General features: G+C 34.8%; 1 protein-coding gene and 1 long non-coding RNA gene across 4 annotated transcripts; one reads left to right on the forward strand and one right to left on the reverse strand.

Moving 5' to 3' along the window:
* The first annotated feature begins 3,067 nt into the window (after positions 1–3,067).
* On the forward strand, positions 3,068–7,858 carry TBL2 (trichome birefringence-like protein (DUF828)). The gene is made up of 5 exons (XM_006840998.4): positions 3,068–4,129; positions 5,302–5,494; positions 5,625–5,818; positions 6,535–6,693; positions 6,986–7,858. Exons 1-5 carry the CDS (start codon positions 3,516–3,518, stop codon positions 7,311–7,313), a joined length of 1,488 nt encoding a protein of 495 aa, XP_006841061.1. The 5' UTR covers positions 3,068–3,515; the 3' UTR covers positions 7,314–7,858.
* A 6,411-nt stretch (positions 7,859–14,269) lies between these two features.
* LOC105420372 (uncharacterized) lies at positions 14,270–16,985 on the reverse strand. 3 transcript variants are annotated; one of them, XR_002280357.2, is made up of 3 exons: positions 16,618–16,985; positions 15,915–16,024; positions 14,270–14,751 (listed from the first exon to the last, which is right to left on the reverse strand). It is a non-coding gene; the product is annotated as an uncharacterized LOC105420372 (long non-coding RNA). The 3 variants fall into 3 exon arrangements; XR_002280356.2 differs by having other exon boundaries at positions 15,915–16,158; XR_002280355.2 differs by lacking the exon at positions 15,915–16,024.
* Between the last annotated feature and the right edge of the window lie 724 nt (positions 16,986–17,709).

Consider the following 17,709-nt stretch of genomic DNA (forward strand, 5'->3'; position numbering starts at 1 on the left):
AAAAAACAAACAAAAAAAACAAACAAAAAAAAACAAAAAATTCAATCGTGGATTACAAAAAAAGAAAAAAATAGTTCGATCATGGATTACAAAAAATTCAATCATGGATTACAAAAAACTCTATCATGGGTTACAAAAAAAGCAAAAAACAAAAAATTCAATCATGGATTACAAAAAAAAAAACAAACATTTCGATAATGGATTACAAAAAAAAAACAAACATTTCGATCATGTATTACAAAACATTCGATCATGGATTACAAAAAATTCTATCATGGGTTACAAAAAAAAAAAAAAAAACAAAAAAATCGATCATGGATTACAAGAAAAGAAAACAAACATTTCGATCATGGATTACAAAAATTTCTATTATGGGTTACAAAAAACCAAAAAATTCGATCATGGATTACAAAAAAACAAAAACAATTCGATCATGGATTACAAAAAAATCGATCAAGTATTACAAAAAAATCTATCATGGATTACAAAAAAAAAAAAAAAAAAAAAAAAAAAAAAAAAAAAAAAAAAAAAAAAAAAAAAAAAATTCCGTACGGAATCGCCAATTTACTGTTCGGACTCGCCGATTCCGTACAGTGAATCGGCGATTCACTGTGCAGAATCATCCGGTTCTCTCTAGAACCGGACGATTTCCGACTTTTGGGCGATCCGGTCCCCTTTTCACGATTTCCGAGTCGAACCGGGCGAGTCCGGTTCGACTCGGCGTTTTTTAAAACGCTGATCTCATGTATTGTTTTCTAAATGAGCGGTTCGAAACACCAGTTTCCGAATCGCTTTCGAATCGCCTGGGCATGTGTAATTTAAGAGTGAAGGACCTGATCGGAACTTAAAGTTTTGAGCACGTTATTAAGACAAAAAATTAAGTGTCCTTTGTTAAGGACTGAAAAGTTCCAAACCAGTTATTCAGTCAAAAAAATTAAGTGCCCCCAGTTTTGAACTTTGAAATTCCAAATTAAGGACAGTCAAAAAAATTAAGTGCCCCCAGTTTTGAACTTTGAAATTCCAAATTAAGGACACTTAATTTTTTCAATTGAATAACCCATTTGGAACCTCAAATTTCCAACATCGGGCACTTAATTTTTTTGAATGAGTTACCAATTTGGAACATCGAGTTTCGAACTGATTGATTTAAGGAAAAATCAGTTTAGAAACTAAAGTTCCAAACCAGTCTCTCTATAAAGATAAAAGGCCCTAGTTCAAATATAAGAGATTATTTTATAAACTATTTGTATAAAGATACGGTGATATTGTATAGGACATTCTTTCAATGAGAGAGAATATTGTATATGTCTTTTCTCCTAAATAAAAATACAATAAAAACATGAGTATAAATACCATCATCATCATTATCTAGGCTTGTCCGATATATTTGAGCTCGACAATAAAATGTACTTTTAAAAAAAAAGTATACAATGAGACCATTTACCTTCAGTACAAGGTGGTCACAATTAATCGTAATTATGGATGTAAAATTAGATGAATGTATTTATTCTATTGACCAAGCTCAAACTTAAAAAAAAAAAATTTCAAACTTTGTAACACACCCACCCAAGCTACCAAATTTCACATCAGATGGTTATAAGTAATTGTGACATCGTTGTATCGAAAGTAAATTGCTCTTACGAAATCCCATTTCTAAATACCACATAAATTAAGACATACATGCATTAACTTCCCCATAATAAAAAGGTTCCTACCAGCTCTCTGTCTCACTCATTGAAAGCGTTTTTCCATCCATTAATTATATTGTAAGTCGGGTGAACCTTTTATGGCTGGTTAAACGTTTCTCAACAAAAAAAAACGAAAAGGTACTGTTTCTAGGTCTTATTAAGAAAAAATAAAGTTTCACATCAAAACTTAATATGGAAAACACTTCGACTATAGAAATTCTTATGATGGCTCTAAAATATATTTTTACCATGAATTATAAAATTTGTAGGTCATAAAATGGTATAGATCTTGGGGATCAATGAACCCTTGAAAATGGACAATCTTGATGATGTATTATAATATACATTATTTTTAGAGCTTGAAATCTTAAAGTTTTTTTACAACCATAATTTTTAAAATTGAGATGATCACTTTGAAGATTTTTCGACAACACCGGTAATCTCCATTAAGTTTTGAGATGATATTTTGACCTTTATGTACTTTTTTGGTACGTGAGAGCATTATATAGTATATACTTGTGTTTTAATACTGAAAAGATTGAGATTATAAGTTGAGGAAGCGTACAGAATACACCCAAGGGAACTTTAAACAATAAAATTAAGGCACGCCTCCAAATTTTATCATAAATGTAATTTTGGTATCTAAATGGCTTGAGAAAATATTTTGATATCTAATTATACAATTTTAAATTTAAAAAATGGTTCAAATTAAGTAGATCTATAAAACATTAAAATCTTGAAAACGGAAGGTCTAGATAATTCTTTGAAAGATACACTATTTTTGGAACTCAAAATCTTTTATCTCCTCATATTCATAATCTCCACATCTGTCCATATGATCAATTAGAAAGTTTTCCAGCATCAAAACAACATTTCATGATGCACTTTTAAGGTGCACCTTAATCCTACATGGTTAAACTTTTTCTTTAAATTATTTGGGCTGTGGTTTGTATAGAGCCTAGGCTCTAAACAATCAAATTAGAGCCTACCTTCAAATAGTATCGAGAAATGTGGTTTCATAATTGAAAATTTTGTGATAGCCTTAAAATATATTTTCATATTTATTTATAAAATTTAAAGCTTAAAAAATAGTATAGATTGATAGATTTATGAAAACTTAAAAATCTAAAAGATTGACAGTCCAAAATTGCGTTACAAAATACACTATTTCCAAGACTTGAAATCCATTTTTTTTTCATGTCCATGCATCTTGATGTCGAGATGATCAATTTGATGATATTTGGGCATCAAAACAACCCCTTCTAGTGAAACTTTTGAGGTTGGCTCAAAGTTGATTGTTTAGAGCCTCGGCTCTATATAAACTTTTTCCAATTATTTGTAAACTTCATAAACTACGCTTAGGCTACCCCTCTCCCAAAAGATACCTAAAACGTGCCGTCCTCTCCTGCCAAATTTGGCGATTTCTCCTACATTTAGTTACCTTTTCTTTATTTATTAACCTAACTTAACTTTTTATAACATGTTTGTTCCATTTCCGACCAAGTTTACAGTTTTCTTTAATCCTCTTTTTCAGCATCTTAAACAACCGTAGTATACTACTACAATATGTTCTTTACCCTTCTGCTTTTGCCTTAATTTTATGATTTTTCAATTTAAATGTAACGTCTTTGCCTAGGATTTAACGGGGGTTTCTCTCTACTGTTTTCTCTCTCTCCCACTGTTTTCTTGCTTTTTTCTTTTGGTAATTATCTATTAATCTCACTTTTCGTTGTACTGTCTCTCACTCTAGGTGTGTTGATCTTTTTGTGGACTACTAGAGCAAAGTCTCGTTTCTGTTTCTCTCTCTAGCTGTGTTGTTCTATCTCCATGGATTGCTGGAGAAAGGTCTCTGGTTATGAGCAGGTTCCTACTTTGCTGAACTCCAATAGAAGAACAGTCTCTGGTTTTGGGTTAGGGGTAGTTGTTGCACTTCTGGTAATGGCTGTGGTTTTTTTGGATTTTCCATGCGAATCCTTCTCAAATCCCCTGCTCCATTACAATGTATCTTATGGTCTCTCTCCTCAACATTCACTGCTTTACTCTCATTACAATTCATCAGTGGAAGGATTTGCGGATTCGGAGAAGAACCATCAAAGGAATTGCTCTCAGTTGGGAGAGGGAAATAGAGTTATCCACTTAAAGAACTGCTCTCAGATAGAAGAGAGAGAAAAAATCGGGAATTTTGGAGAAACCACTCAATTAAACGGGTCTCGAACAGCGAAGAAGAGGGATTTTAATGGTGATTTGAGTTCTGGAAAAGCAAAACAAGTGGGTGAATGTGATGTATTTGCAGGTAAATGGGTGAAAGATGAAACAAAGCCATACTACCCTGCTGGTTCTTGTGCTTATGTAGACGAAGCTTTCGATTGTCATAGAAACAAAAGGCCCGATTTTGAGTATGAAAAATGGAGATGGAAGCCCGATGACTGTGATATCCCCAGGTGAGAGCTTCTCTCAAATAATCAACTATTTATAGCATATGGATGACATGTTGTAATGATGCCTCACTCTAAAACTCCTGTGTTCTTCATGTAAAACCCACTCTGTTTGGATGCTATTTAAGCTCAGGGGCTTATACCACAGCATTAACTTATTCTGTAGCATAAGCCCACTGCAGCCAGATCACTTCATTGGACCCCAAATTTTGTACAATGCTCATTTCATGGATCAGAGTAAACACTAGGACTTCTGAATTTGAGGTTCATTTGATAGATGGTACCAGGTGTTCAAGATCTCAAACTCTGTTTTTTTTTTTTTTCTTAAATTGTTAATCTTTGGAATCCTTCAAAAACTCGAAATCCTTTTTAACTTATTGTTTATTTTTTTAATCAAAGATGTGCAGAGTCCATAGGAATGAGCTCATGACTAGGTGTTCAAGTTGGTGGGCTACCACTATGTGATATCTTGAATTTTACCGAGGGCAGGGGATCGCTTCCTGCTGAACTACCCAAACAAAAAAATAAAATAAAATAATTCCCTCTGGCTATGTGGTTTTCCCTTTTGTTTCCTTGTTAATTTATCTTCCACCAATTTATTTTCTCTGTGCCAAATTTGTTTACTCTTCATTCTTGATTGAAACCAGTTTATTACGTATTTCAGTTTTTTTAGTTTTCTACATATGGTACTCTGTGTGTCTGCGTGTGAGCATATGCACGCGCTGGGCACGTGTGTCTCCACGACAATCATAATTTTAGTTTTCTGCACTAGTTTTAGATTTATTTCTCTTGCATGAACTTTAATGCATTGCACCCAATATAATCATGTAAAATTGCATCTATTGAATTGCTTAGTATAATATCTAATCGGATTTACCATGGCTTTCACTAGTTGTTAAGAAAGCCATATTTACTACTAGAATCCATGCTTACATACCTGCACTCTTTCCAAATGAAGGGCAATTGAACCTTCCAAATTCTTAGTTAAACTTTGCCATTTGGATCATCATGCATGTGATGAGAAAATATTGATTGTATGTGTTGGAACCACTAGTTTGTTCAGAAGCTGGATTCTGAGTTCAGCATGCATCAACTATGTCTTTTGAAAATAGATTATTAGATTGTGCCCATATATATTTTAGTAAATATTTTCGTCTTCCTTGCCATGTTTTTTACAGTCTAAATGCTACTGATTTCTTGGAGAGGCTTAGAGGGAAGAGGCTAGTCTTTGTTGGGGATTCATTGAATAGGAATATGTGGGAGTCTTTGGTTTGCATACTTCGCCACAGTGTCGGGAACAAAAGTACAGTCTATGAGATATCGGGAAGAAGAGAATTCCGAACACAAGGATTTTATGCTTTTCGATATGAGGCAATTCCTTCATGTCTTGCTCTCTTCTTTTTTGCCTTTTTATAGTAATCATGAAATAAAAATTTTCATTTGCTCTTCTTATTTTTCACCAAACTATTTTATTTATATTTGTTTGTTTGATTGTTTTCAGGGCTACAATTGTTCTGTAGAATTTGTTAGAGCTCCTTTCCTGGTTCAGGAGTGGTCTGTTAATGGTACAAATGGAACTGAGGAGGAGACTCTAAGGCTGGATCTAATGGATAAGAAAACTTTGAAATATAGAGAAGCTGACGTTATTGTCTTTAACACAGGCCATTGGTGGACCCATGAGAAAACCTCTTTGGGGTGAGAACTTATACCAAGTTTGTTCCGTTTCTGTATTTTATTTATGTATTTGCTCTTTCTTGCTTTTCGCAGAGAGAGCTGGTCGACATGATACATTCAAAATATCAGTCTCCTTGTCAATTATATTCAATCTAGAATTTGTTGTTTAAGGAGAAACAAGCATTAGCATAAACACCTGAATTGAGTTAGGAGTCGGGCTTGGCTCAAGATGGTAGAGGTTGGGTTTCATAGCACAACAACAAAGAAAAAAAAGCCTGAATGAGTCTCTCTCTCTCTGCACACCGTGCCCCCCCCCTCCCCCCCCGGGCTCAACATAGTGCGCTCTGCCCGCTCAAAACACACACACAAACAAAAAACATAGAGAGAGAGAAGTGCAATACAGAAATTTACAAGAAGGTTTTAAGCAGTCTGGTCTCTCTTAATTGGATGCTTCTCTCTATTTTGATTTTCTTGCCAAATCTTGAAAAGACTACAAAGTATGCTGTCTTGTTTGAGAATAGAGAAAACATTCGCTTGAGGGATTCCTTTTCCATTTGTCACCTCTTTACTTTAGAGCTTGTCAAACAAAAGTATGGGCCTTTATAAGATGCATAATTTCCTGGATCTTATTCAAACCTATCTTTGCTGATTCTCTGCAACAATTATTGTTTCAGTCACTGAAGTATGTAGTTGACCATTGTGAAATTTAGCATTGCTTCTGTTTTCTGTTTGGACAGAAAAGATTATTACCAAGAAGGTGACTATGTTTATCCGTCATTGAATGTCATGGAAGCTTATAGAAAGGCACTCACAACTTTGGCCAAATGGGTCGATGAGAACATTAATTCCACCAAAACTTGGGTCTTCTTCAGAGGATTCTCTATCACCCATTTCAGGTAAATTGATCCTTGTTTGAACTAGTTAGATGCCTGTCTCTTTGAACTGATTTAAGTGCTCGGGACACTATTAATTATACATCTTCTCTCCGTAAGGTTGTCTCTCTCTTCCCCACCCCACCCTTCCCCCGCCCTGCTCTCTCTCTCTCTCTCTCTCTCTCACACACACTCACACACACGCACACACCACACACATGCACACACATACACACCTTAACAAGGACACATTCAATCCTTGATGTTATGGATGAAACTTTCCAAATATTGAGAGAAAGGTTGAAATTTTTTGCAGTGGCGGCCGATGGAACTCGGGAGGGCAATGTCACAAGGAAACTGAACCAATTTACAACAATGCCTACCTCAAAAAATACCCCCCAAAAATGAAAGTCTTAGAATCAGTTCTTCACAAGATGAAAACTCATGTAACTTATCTCAATATCAGTAGAATGACAGATTACAGAAAAGATGCACACCCCTCAGTTTACAGAAAGCAATTTAAATCCCCTGAAGAATTTGCAGCGGCTGAGAAATCTCAAGATTGTAGTCATTGGTGCTTGCCTGGAGTTCCTGATACATGGAATGAGCTGCTCTATGCTTCCCTTTTAATAAAAGGCTTTTAACAGAAAGTTGAGCTTTCAGGATTCTCCAACGAAGAGACAAATTTGCAAAGAGTTTTCCCCCAAAAGCAGTTTTCAACTAGATTCAGTTTATTTTATTGAACTGTTTCTCGATCTCAAGATGGGTTATGTAATTTATTGTGAAGTCTATTTGGAGAGCATGTGGATCTATATCAATTATGTCTGAATGATTCAGGCTGATCAGTGCTGAACTTTAGTAAAATCTTTGATGGTAGGAATTTGGGGGAACTGATTGGATTATTATTTGGATTGTAACTATGACATTGTTAAGATCTTGGTTAAGATGGAAGAGAAAATTTTTGATGGTTTGCAAAAATGGTGAGACAAAGGGATGTGATTTTGCAGGATATGGACATTGGATTTTGAGGTAGCCTGGTTTGGAGGGTCTCTCTTTATATGTACAGGACCTTTTACAACGAAGGGGCAGATTTGATTTGTTACAAGAAAACTTTGCAACTCTTTGGATGCGTCCGTGGATATGATGAAATTTCGATTATGAATAAAAACAATGAAGAAAAATTTGTTAACCTGGTGCCTCTATTGCTTTTTATTTTCATTGTCTGTGTAAACTTGGTTTGAAGTAATGGCACGTTTAGTATATGTAAAAATATTTTTATGAAAGTATATTAACATGAAAGAACACCCTCATGCAATTAGGTGTGAGTTTTTTCACATCGAATTGGTCCCAACGCATTTTTTCATGTCAATTGGCAGCCAATTAGTGTGAAAAAATTCACACACCTAATCACATGGGGAGTTGTTTCCTGTAAAAATTTCACATGTACTAAACATACCCTAAAAGTTTGAATGAGGGACTGGACTTTTATTTGTGGTGGGTGATTAGGAACTTTATAATTTCCAATATAAAAGGTGGGGATTTTAAATTGGACCTGGTTTCTATGCTGCAAAGCCCGCATATTTAGAAATGTGGGCCTATTAATAAATCTATTTTTGAGATGGATTTCTGGATTTACTTTTTAAGGACATGTAATCTGTAACATGGATTTCATGAATATGAAAAAATAAGTAAATTTTAAAAACTAGAAATAATAATTCTAGTAAAAAAACATTTGGATCATTAGTTTTCATTGACTTTAGATAGAACACCTACTTACATCTACTTTTAAGATGGATTCTTTACACTTTTTGGACCTAACCATGCGGTCCAGCCCGCATGAAACAATTTTCCTTTTATATTTGGAACACAATCAACATGGAAAGATACAACAAAGATACAACGTAAATGAATGGCCATAATATTAGAAATACCTCTAGCTTTACTACATAATATTAGAAATACCTTTGGCCTTTACTACAAATACAGCTGCATTTTATATTTTGTCCTAATCAATGTTTTAAAAAATATTGAAATGGATCGAAATTGTTTGATTGGGATTGGAAATTAGTGGGACTTGTCTAGTTCCCACCATGTATCGGAAACCAGCCTATTCCCGACAAGACTAGTCTGTTGACAGAATCAATCAGCCAGTCCCACCTCCTTAAAGAGGTATTTTCATTATTTTTACTTCTCTTTTTCAAACTTCATATCTTATTACATACAAGGGGTTCCACCTCTTCAAAGAAAAGTGGCCCACCCCCATACCATCTAAAGGGCAACCACCAACCTTGAAAATCTCCTATGCCTTTATCTCTTTTTATAAGGACCGGCCTCCCCACAGCCATCCTCTATCTCTATGTGCGATTTTTGCTCGAATCTTATGAGAGAAATTTTACATTTTGTGTGATGACATGATGCAACAAACTGTTTGTGTATTGCATTTCTTTTTATTTATATAAAAACGATATTATAATGGCTATGATCCCAATCTCTCTCTCTCTCAACGGGTTTGTGTATTATATTATTTTTTATTCACATATAAACGTATAAAAAACTAGGGTAGTTATGACATGGGAAAACTTTATATAGAGCCGAGGCTCTAAACAATCAAATTAGAGCCTACTTTAAAAATTTCATTAGAAAAGGTTGTTTTGATGCCCAAATATCCTCAAATTAATCATCTCGATTTTAAGATGCATGAACATGGAAAAAAAAAAAGATTTGAAGTGTTGAAAATAGTGCATCTTGTAACACATTTTTAGACCGTCAAATTTCAAGTTTTCATAGATCTGCTCAATCCACACTATTTTTTAAGCTTTAAATTTTATAATAAAATATGAAAATATATTTTAAGGCTATCACAAATATTAGATATTTCTAATATTGAAACCACATTTATTTGAAGGAGGCCTTTATTTCTATTATTTAGATTCTTGGCTCTATACAAACCACACCCTCATGATATCCATTACTTTTCTAAAAGGGAAAAGTTCATACATAGCCAAGGCTCTAAACAATAAAATTTGAGCCTACCTCAAAAATTTCACTAGAAGAAGTTGTTTTGATGTCCAAATATCTTCAAAGTGATCATCTCGACAATCAAGATGCATGGACATAAGAAAAAAATGGATTTCAAGTTTTGAAAATAGTGTATTTTGTAACTCATTTTAGACCGTCAATTTTCAAGATTTTCAAGTTTTCATAGATCTATCGATCTACACTATTTTTGAAGCTTTCAACTTTATAAATAAACATGAGAATATATTCTAAAGCTATCACAAAGATTTCCAGTATTGAAACCACTTTTATCGATACTATATGAAGGTAGACTCTAATTCGATTGTTTAGAGCCTAGGCTCTATACAAATCGCACCCTTTCTTTGAAAAAATTCCTATTTTTTCTAAAACAATATTTATACCCATTTTTCTCCACTTTCCCATTTTCTTTCTTAAAATACCTTTTATTTCTTAAAATACGTTTTATGTATTGAGTATTTATTGCAGTGATGATGCATGACACTAGTTCTGATCCTTGAAGACACATACTTAAAGAGTAGCATCACGGTATTAGGAGTGCCGTGATCATGGCCCTCAACACGAAACCAGGAAGCCCCGTGGGCATTGAGCTGCGTCATGCACCATTAGTGCCGTGATGATGCATGATGCTTATCAATGTACGAATAACTTGGGTACTTTCCATAGTTTTGGAAAAATAAAAAGTATTTGCGATAAGTACCCTAAAATATATTATATGACATTCTATTAATCTCTCTCATACACACAATTATAAAATTTCGTTCCATACTCTTGTAAGGTCTTTAAAACCCACAAAAACCCAACATCTCTTATTTGGCATTTGAACACCTTACAAGATGCAAATGACACATCAACACTCGAGAAGTGTGTTCAAACTCTGAGTCCTTCGCATTGATTAGTCATATAATATGTGGCTCCAGTATCAACGACCAAAGTATGATAATTAGTAGAAGATAGGTGAGCAGAAAAATCACCTTGAGTAGTAGGTGGTATCTCAGGAGAGGAAGCAATGTTCACCTTCCCAATTTGTTGAAGTAACTCTTTTAGCTTGTCAATAGAGATGAGCATCTCACATTGAACAACTTGAGCAATAGGTTTCCCTTTACCAGGGTTTTTCCCATGGGTAACACTTTTTTTTTAGAGTGTCCCAACTTTTTGTAATGAGTGACTGCGACTGCCACCGGGACCATTATTCTCAACCTTGTCATCGGTGTTGGGGTTGTGTGTCCATTTAAAGGCCTTATGAGAGTATATACTGAAATTAAATATTGTTTCCAGTAGGAGTGTGGTCCACATTAGCTTGTGAGACATTTCCAATACTTAGACTTACCTGAGCTTTGACAAGCTATCGCTCAAGTTGATGTCTAAAAACCCGTAGCCCTCGGCATTGTATGAGCACAATCGAAAAGGGTTTCGATATGAAGTTATCCTTTGATGAGGTCGGAGTTATGCTCAGGACAGGTGGCCAGATGATATAGATTTTACCACTACGTGTGATGTATGGCATGAGAGGACAAAGGTCTAAATCATCATCAGTACCATCACACAATATATACACTACATAGCCGTCCTAGAAGCAACCCTTTGGATAAGTGTGTGTGACATGTGCATATGCGAAAGAGATGACTCCCTGCAATACTGAACTGTATTGGAAGGACCCATGAAGCATGGTGATGAAATGGAGCTTGGACTTACTGTCAAGGAGATACCTGTAATTCATGAACTAGGATCATATCTCTTTTATTTATTGGCTGACTTTGATAGTTAAATCATGAAATGCTACGAAGAGTTATGGGTCATAACATTAGGCTAGTTTGAGAAGGTGTATTGAGATGCAGTCTCTAGAGATGATGTCATGCTTAGTATATTTGTTGTAATTCTAACTCTATAGATTCAATTCCCATTATTTTTTTTAAAATAAATATGAAATTTTCTTTTTTCATTTTTTAGATAATTAAAATAAATTTTTAGACCTCTTTTATTTTATTAAAAATGATTTTTAATGTGAAAAAGTAAATTTCTGAATTTATTTTAATCAGAAAGAAAAATAAAATACTTAGAACCTTTATAAAAATTATTTTATTATCTGAAAATTATGTTTAAGGTATTGGAGGCCTATTGGGGCTCATTGAGCCCACCATACTGGAGGGTGTGGGGCCCACATATCCACCCTTGGTACACCCCACTTCCTCTATACTTTCCTATTTTTTAATTATGACTATTAAGCCATGGGTTGATTTGAGAATTTTTAAAAAATGTTGTGTAGAGATTTTGATTGTTTAAAAAAATGAAAGTATAAGAAACTAATTAAAATAGATTTAATACTTTCTATACACAATATTTGATGGGAATTGAGTTATGAAAATTTAGGGATAATAGTTCCACTTCATTCCTTTAATCATGATAGTTGATATAATGAATGAATAGATAAGATCTTTTCACCCCACAGGTCTCTAAGATTAAAACTGAAAATTAAGTCTAAAAATAATGGCAAAACCCTAACTCTAGAAACCCTAGCCTTTATGTTATATAAACTAGCTAAGGGGACTCATTCTCTACACTTGAAACCTCAATCTCTCTCTCTCTCTCTCTCTCTCTCTCTCTCTCTCTCTCTCTCTCTCACACACACACACTAAGCCAAAAGGGTGGCACACCTCTCTCTGATCTCTGTCTTCTTCTCTCTCTTAGGAGTGGCACACCCAGTCCACAAAAGTCTAGCCTTACGTCTTGGCCTTATATTCATTTGTTGAGCCTTGATCTAGTTTATGCCATGCTCTCTATTGGTTTTGCTTAGGCTTCCCAAGTTTTGAGACAAGTTCTTGATTCTAGATCTCATACGCCATTAGGAGGAGACCCAGTGTGACATGTACGAAGTCATTAGGGGTAACCTAAGGCAAGGTATACGGTAATTTCTTGTTTTATTCTCTTAAGAGTTAATTGCATCTTTTGTGTAATTTTTGTATCTATGTTATGAATGCAATATTATTTTAATGGCAAGCAAGTGAGAGTGGTAGCAATATATATAGAAAGCGTTTTAATCGATATTGATGTGCCCTATCACATAGTCCACCTTTCAATTCATAGGGTTAATTTTTTCAGTTTTTTTATATTCAATAAGAAATGTTGATTTTTTAATATTGTCATTGAGATCCTCCTTTTCAATGGTGCATGCAAAAGTATAGGAAGAAAATTCAGAACCCATTAGGATTTGGCTTTAATGGCTTCTTACCCAGGAGCAAGGCCTACCAACATAGCAAAGGTTTTATCTTATTCGACGTCTCTTGTTTTGCTATTTGTATCTATAATTATAGAAGTGTACTAGGATAACATACCCCACGTGCCTCCAAGCATTCCAATGTATTTACTAAATGATTTTCCTTACTATTTGAATTGACATATATCTTGTTTGAGTTAGAAAATCCTAACTGCATTAGTTTTTTTCCGCAAATCTCTTTAAGAGATTTCCACAATTCTTCAGGAGTAAGGTGGAAATACATCCCTTCATCAACTCGTGGTTCCATTGAGTTTATTAGCCACGACCTGACGAGGTTTCCCTCCCACTCTTCATAAATAGGATCTTCAGGTTTTGATGCAGGTTTCTTTTCATTCACAAAACAAAACCTACATTTGCTGCTGAGATACATGGTTACATATCTAGACCTATAATTGGTTTCATTAAGAAGTATGGGAGTAATTTTCAGATTTAGGTTATTGCCCTCATGTACTACAATGTTTGAACTGAAATTTTGATTCCCCATATAAAAGAAAAGGGGCTTAGAGATTACATAATTTCAGGCAAAGAAAATTGGACAACAAGATTTGTGAATAAAAGTTTCTTTGATGCACCTAGTTGCAAGAAGAATTGACAACAACCGTGGATGAAGATTATGGACAACATGCTTTTTTATGAACTTAAGCACAACAAGACAGCCACCGTACTACTTTGTAGAAGAAAGAGCTTGAAGGCAATTGGATCAGCGCTATGATCCTATGTTGAAGAATTTATAAAAGGATACTAGAAATAAAGAAGAAGAGTCAAAGATAGAAGAAGAGGAAGAAAAAACCATTGTTTGCATGGTTGGTTCGGTCTCTGAGACCTATATCCACGATTGAAAGGCTATTATATCGTGTCTATTATTTTATTCATGATACAAGATCTCCATAAAATAAAAACTGATTTCCCCCCATATATCATAAATATATTCGACCAAAATTAGTTACCCAAAGGATCTCCACGGCGTAAGGAATTTGGATATAGCTGTACGTGGTTTTAACACCTGGCTTATGTAATCAACCCTCTTTCCAATAAGATGGTTTTGGTGACGCCATTGTGAGAATTACTTGCCTGAAATTTTAGTGGTGGAAATACGACTTTCTCACCCCTTCAGAACCTCAAATTTTGAAGTGATTATCAAATGGCATGCCAAACTAGATATAGCTTTTCCTCTCATCAACTTTGTCAGGATCATGACTCTCTCTCTTTATCATCACCAATGTCCTGATCATATAATCACTCTCTCTCACTTCACTCTCCATCTCACCACCACTGTCGTGATCACCAACATTTTGTTCTCTTTTTTTTTTTTTTGGAATGTTAACGAGATTTTATTGAGAGAATGAAAAAAGTTTACAAAGATAAATGAACAACAAAAAAGAAAAATAGATGAAAAAATAAAAAGACAGGTATAACCAAACGAAAGACAAGAACCAGGCTGCAACCCAGGCAAGAAAACTCAGTGGGTGAAATGCGCATCTGCCACCTCCATAATTAACTTATCCATCTCTTCATTACGCTCCCTATGGAATGTGCTTGAAGATAACTTCCCTTCCAAACAGGCCATTAACGACCTCATCCATAATATTAGTCCATGCCCATGGAGTTTATCCCAGGGTCTTACACCAATTTCCAGGGTCTTACACCAATTTATAACATTCGCTGAGTTTCCTTCCACAATTAGCCTAGTAATGCTCCGGTCCGATTTGATGACCCCAAATTTTACGGCCCACAACGCCACTTTATTAACACCACAGTAGTGCAAGCATACCCTGTGAGTCCAAAAAATAGTCCCATTAGAGACCCTTAAAAGACCTCCGTATGCCGTTATTTATTCCTCCAGTCTCACACTGCCATCAAAATTAAGTTTGATCCAAAATTCCGGAGGTGGATGCCACTGTGCTATTCTTATTGTTCTAGGCTTCTTAAAAAAGAAGGTGAATGCAGGTGGATGCCATTCTTTCAAGTTTCTCTTTGGCAGTATTTCTAAATGCAGGCTCAGTTTGTGCCCAAGATGTAAAGGGTAATGTATGAATTTGTACTCATTAGTCTCCTTATCATTTTTGCATAATATGCAAACAGTAGTGATAATCACAGACCCTATGAATATGTGCTCCTCATTATTTTTGCATAATATACTACATGCAATTCACGAATAATAAACAATAAGTATTTTTGTCCATTGTTGATACATGTATGCTACATGTAACATGTACTCCTTTCTTGTGTGTACCGGATAAAGTTTACATAAGGAGTCAACCTTTGAAGTAAGTTGCACTTCAGAAATTTACTCCAAATGTTGGTTTTACTTGAAAAACCTTCAATTGATCATCTTGACCTTGAAATATATAGATATGGCAAAAAAAAAGGATTCCAAGTCAAAATAGTACATCTTGTGACATATAACAGGGATTATATATTTTTAATATTTTCAAGATTTTTTAGATCTGCTTGATCTTCATCCTTTTTGGAACTTCAAATTTTATAATTAAGGGCTAGAATAGATTTTCAAGTCATTTTCAAGTTTTCAGCACCAAGATTGCATCTTCCGGTGGAGTTTAACCTTTGATAATTTTAGGCCTACATCTTGTGTAAACCCCTTCGTATTTTGACATTTAAGAGCATATCCAAACCAATTCCTTCGAAACTAACAATGTTACTTGTTTAATCTGAAATGGAGCCCATGATAGAGATACAAATACCTTAAAATACTTGAGAAACTTAACGACCCAAATCTCTGGTCTTCTAACGATCAAATATAATGGATACATGAATCAACATTGCCCCGAACAATAGAGAGAGACTTTATCTCTCTGCAACATGTGTGTGTGCTTAGAGCAATGCATTAGTGTAAGAATAATCTTATGTATGAATCTAGAAATTCATCTACAGTGTTAAGGATTCTTATGACTGAGAAAAAGTTAAACTCTCTTACTCTTTCTTGATGTTAATTTGGGACGCGGTAGGAATCGAAAGGAGTGTTGTAACTGGAACAAGGATATCTTCTCTCTTTCTTTAACTTGGGATCTGAAAGGAACTTGGGATCTGAAAGGAACGGAGTTAAGGAGGTCATGTTGTGGTGCCCCACTACCTGACACCTATGCCTTAGGCTCTTTCATATTTCTTTCTTTCTTCTTTATGTGCCAGCATGTGATTACAAGTAATCTAATTGTATAAACCTAGAGACCAAGAACAACATTAAGACTAAGAAATCTAATGCATGGAAAAAACACTAATCTTTCTTCTTTTTACTCCCTTTCTCTCTCTAAGCAAGAAATAACCAAATGCATGTATTCTATAACCTAATTATACTAATAAGATGAGTGATGGATGCCTTGTAAGTAGAAAAGAAACATTAACAGTCTCTCTCTCTCACACATACACACACAACAAAGCCACACACACATACACCATGACAGCATGCAAATAACCCTAATGCATAGATTTAGGAACTCAATTTCACTAACAGTAGACCTGTATTATAAGGGTTGAGCAAGCAAATTGATCCTCATCTATTATCATACTCCTACACACAAGTACTTCAACTCTACCCCATCCAATATGAGGATCTGCCTTAAAAAATATTAAGGCTGATTATTTTAAAAAAAAATGGAGAAAAAAAGGGAGAATCCATCTACCATCAAACTCCATCTATATATTTGAGTCATGAGCTTTTTTCTTCCACACTAAAATAACAAGAAACCAAGAAACGAGGAAAAAAAGAGAAACCAGAGAGACCCATATAAGAGTTCCCATTGCCGTTTTGTGACTTGCCGATTCAGGTATGTCTTCGGCCGAGCTCTGCCAAATTTGTCAGATGTTTTCCTTTCACCAAGAAAACTGCGGCCCTATATACATACACAAACAGATAAGTTTGGTGGAGGGTTACAACCCTCACTCCAAAATGCCTGCTAACTTTTAGTATACAGGGAAAAACCTCTGTATAAAAAATCTCCCATTTTTAGCACTGAGAGGTGCTCCAATGGTGGAGCTCCGACCCTTAGCAGGTGAAGGAATTGGAAATTAATGAGTGGGTATAAATACTTGGCGAGATGAGAAGTGCAGAAAAGACCTGGTGAGGATATGTCACCTTTTTCCTTTGAATTTTGTTTCTATTTAATATTTTCATGACAACACTATGGACTAAAATATTCATGCTTTCGTATTTGTCTGCGGATCCACTAACTCATGCTTATCTGCAACTTTTCTTTCTTTCTCTTCAAAATGTTGTAATTCATGCCCTAATTTTTGGTGGGTCTTCCTCCCTCTATGAGCATCAGCATCGAGGTCAGAATGGAAAGCTATGTTTCCATTATTAGAGAAAAGATAATTATTTATTTGAAGAAGAAAAGGAGAAGAAATGAAGGTAACCAACTTTATGGTTTCTTTTCAAGGTTGGAAAATTTCCGGGGCTTTATGAAAGGGTGCGGTTTCTATAAGGTTGCAACCTTAAATAATCCAATTAAGGTGCTCCTCCAAAGTTTATCATAACATGTAATTTCGGTGTAAGAAATTATTAGGATTATCTGGAAATCTATTTTCCTATCTAATTATAAAATTTTAAACTTCAAAAATGGTTCACATCAAGTAGATCTATAAACATATGAAAATCTTGAAAATTGACGGTCTAGATAATGTGTTGCAAGATGCACTATTTCCAGGACTCAAAATCTTCTTGTTTTGTCATAATCATACATCTCTATGTCAAGATGATCAATTAGAGGATTTTT

Source organism: Amborella trichopoda, chromosome 3 (assembly GCF_054954075.1).
Source record: "Amborella trichopoda isolate Santa Cruz 75 chromosome 3, AtrichopodaSantaCruz75HAP2 v2.0, whole genome shotgun sequence".
Taxonomy (NCBI): domain Eukaryota; kingdom Viridiplantae; phylum Streptophyta; class Magnoliopsida; order Amborellales; family Amborellaceae; genus Amborella; species Amborella trichopoda.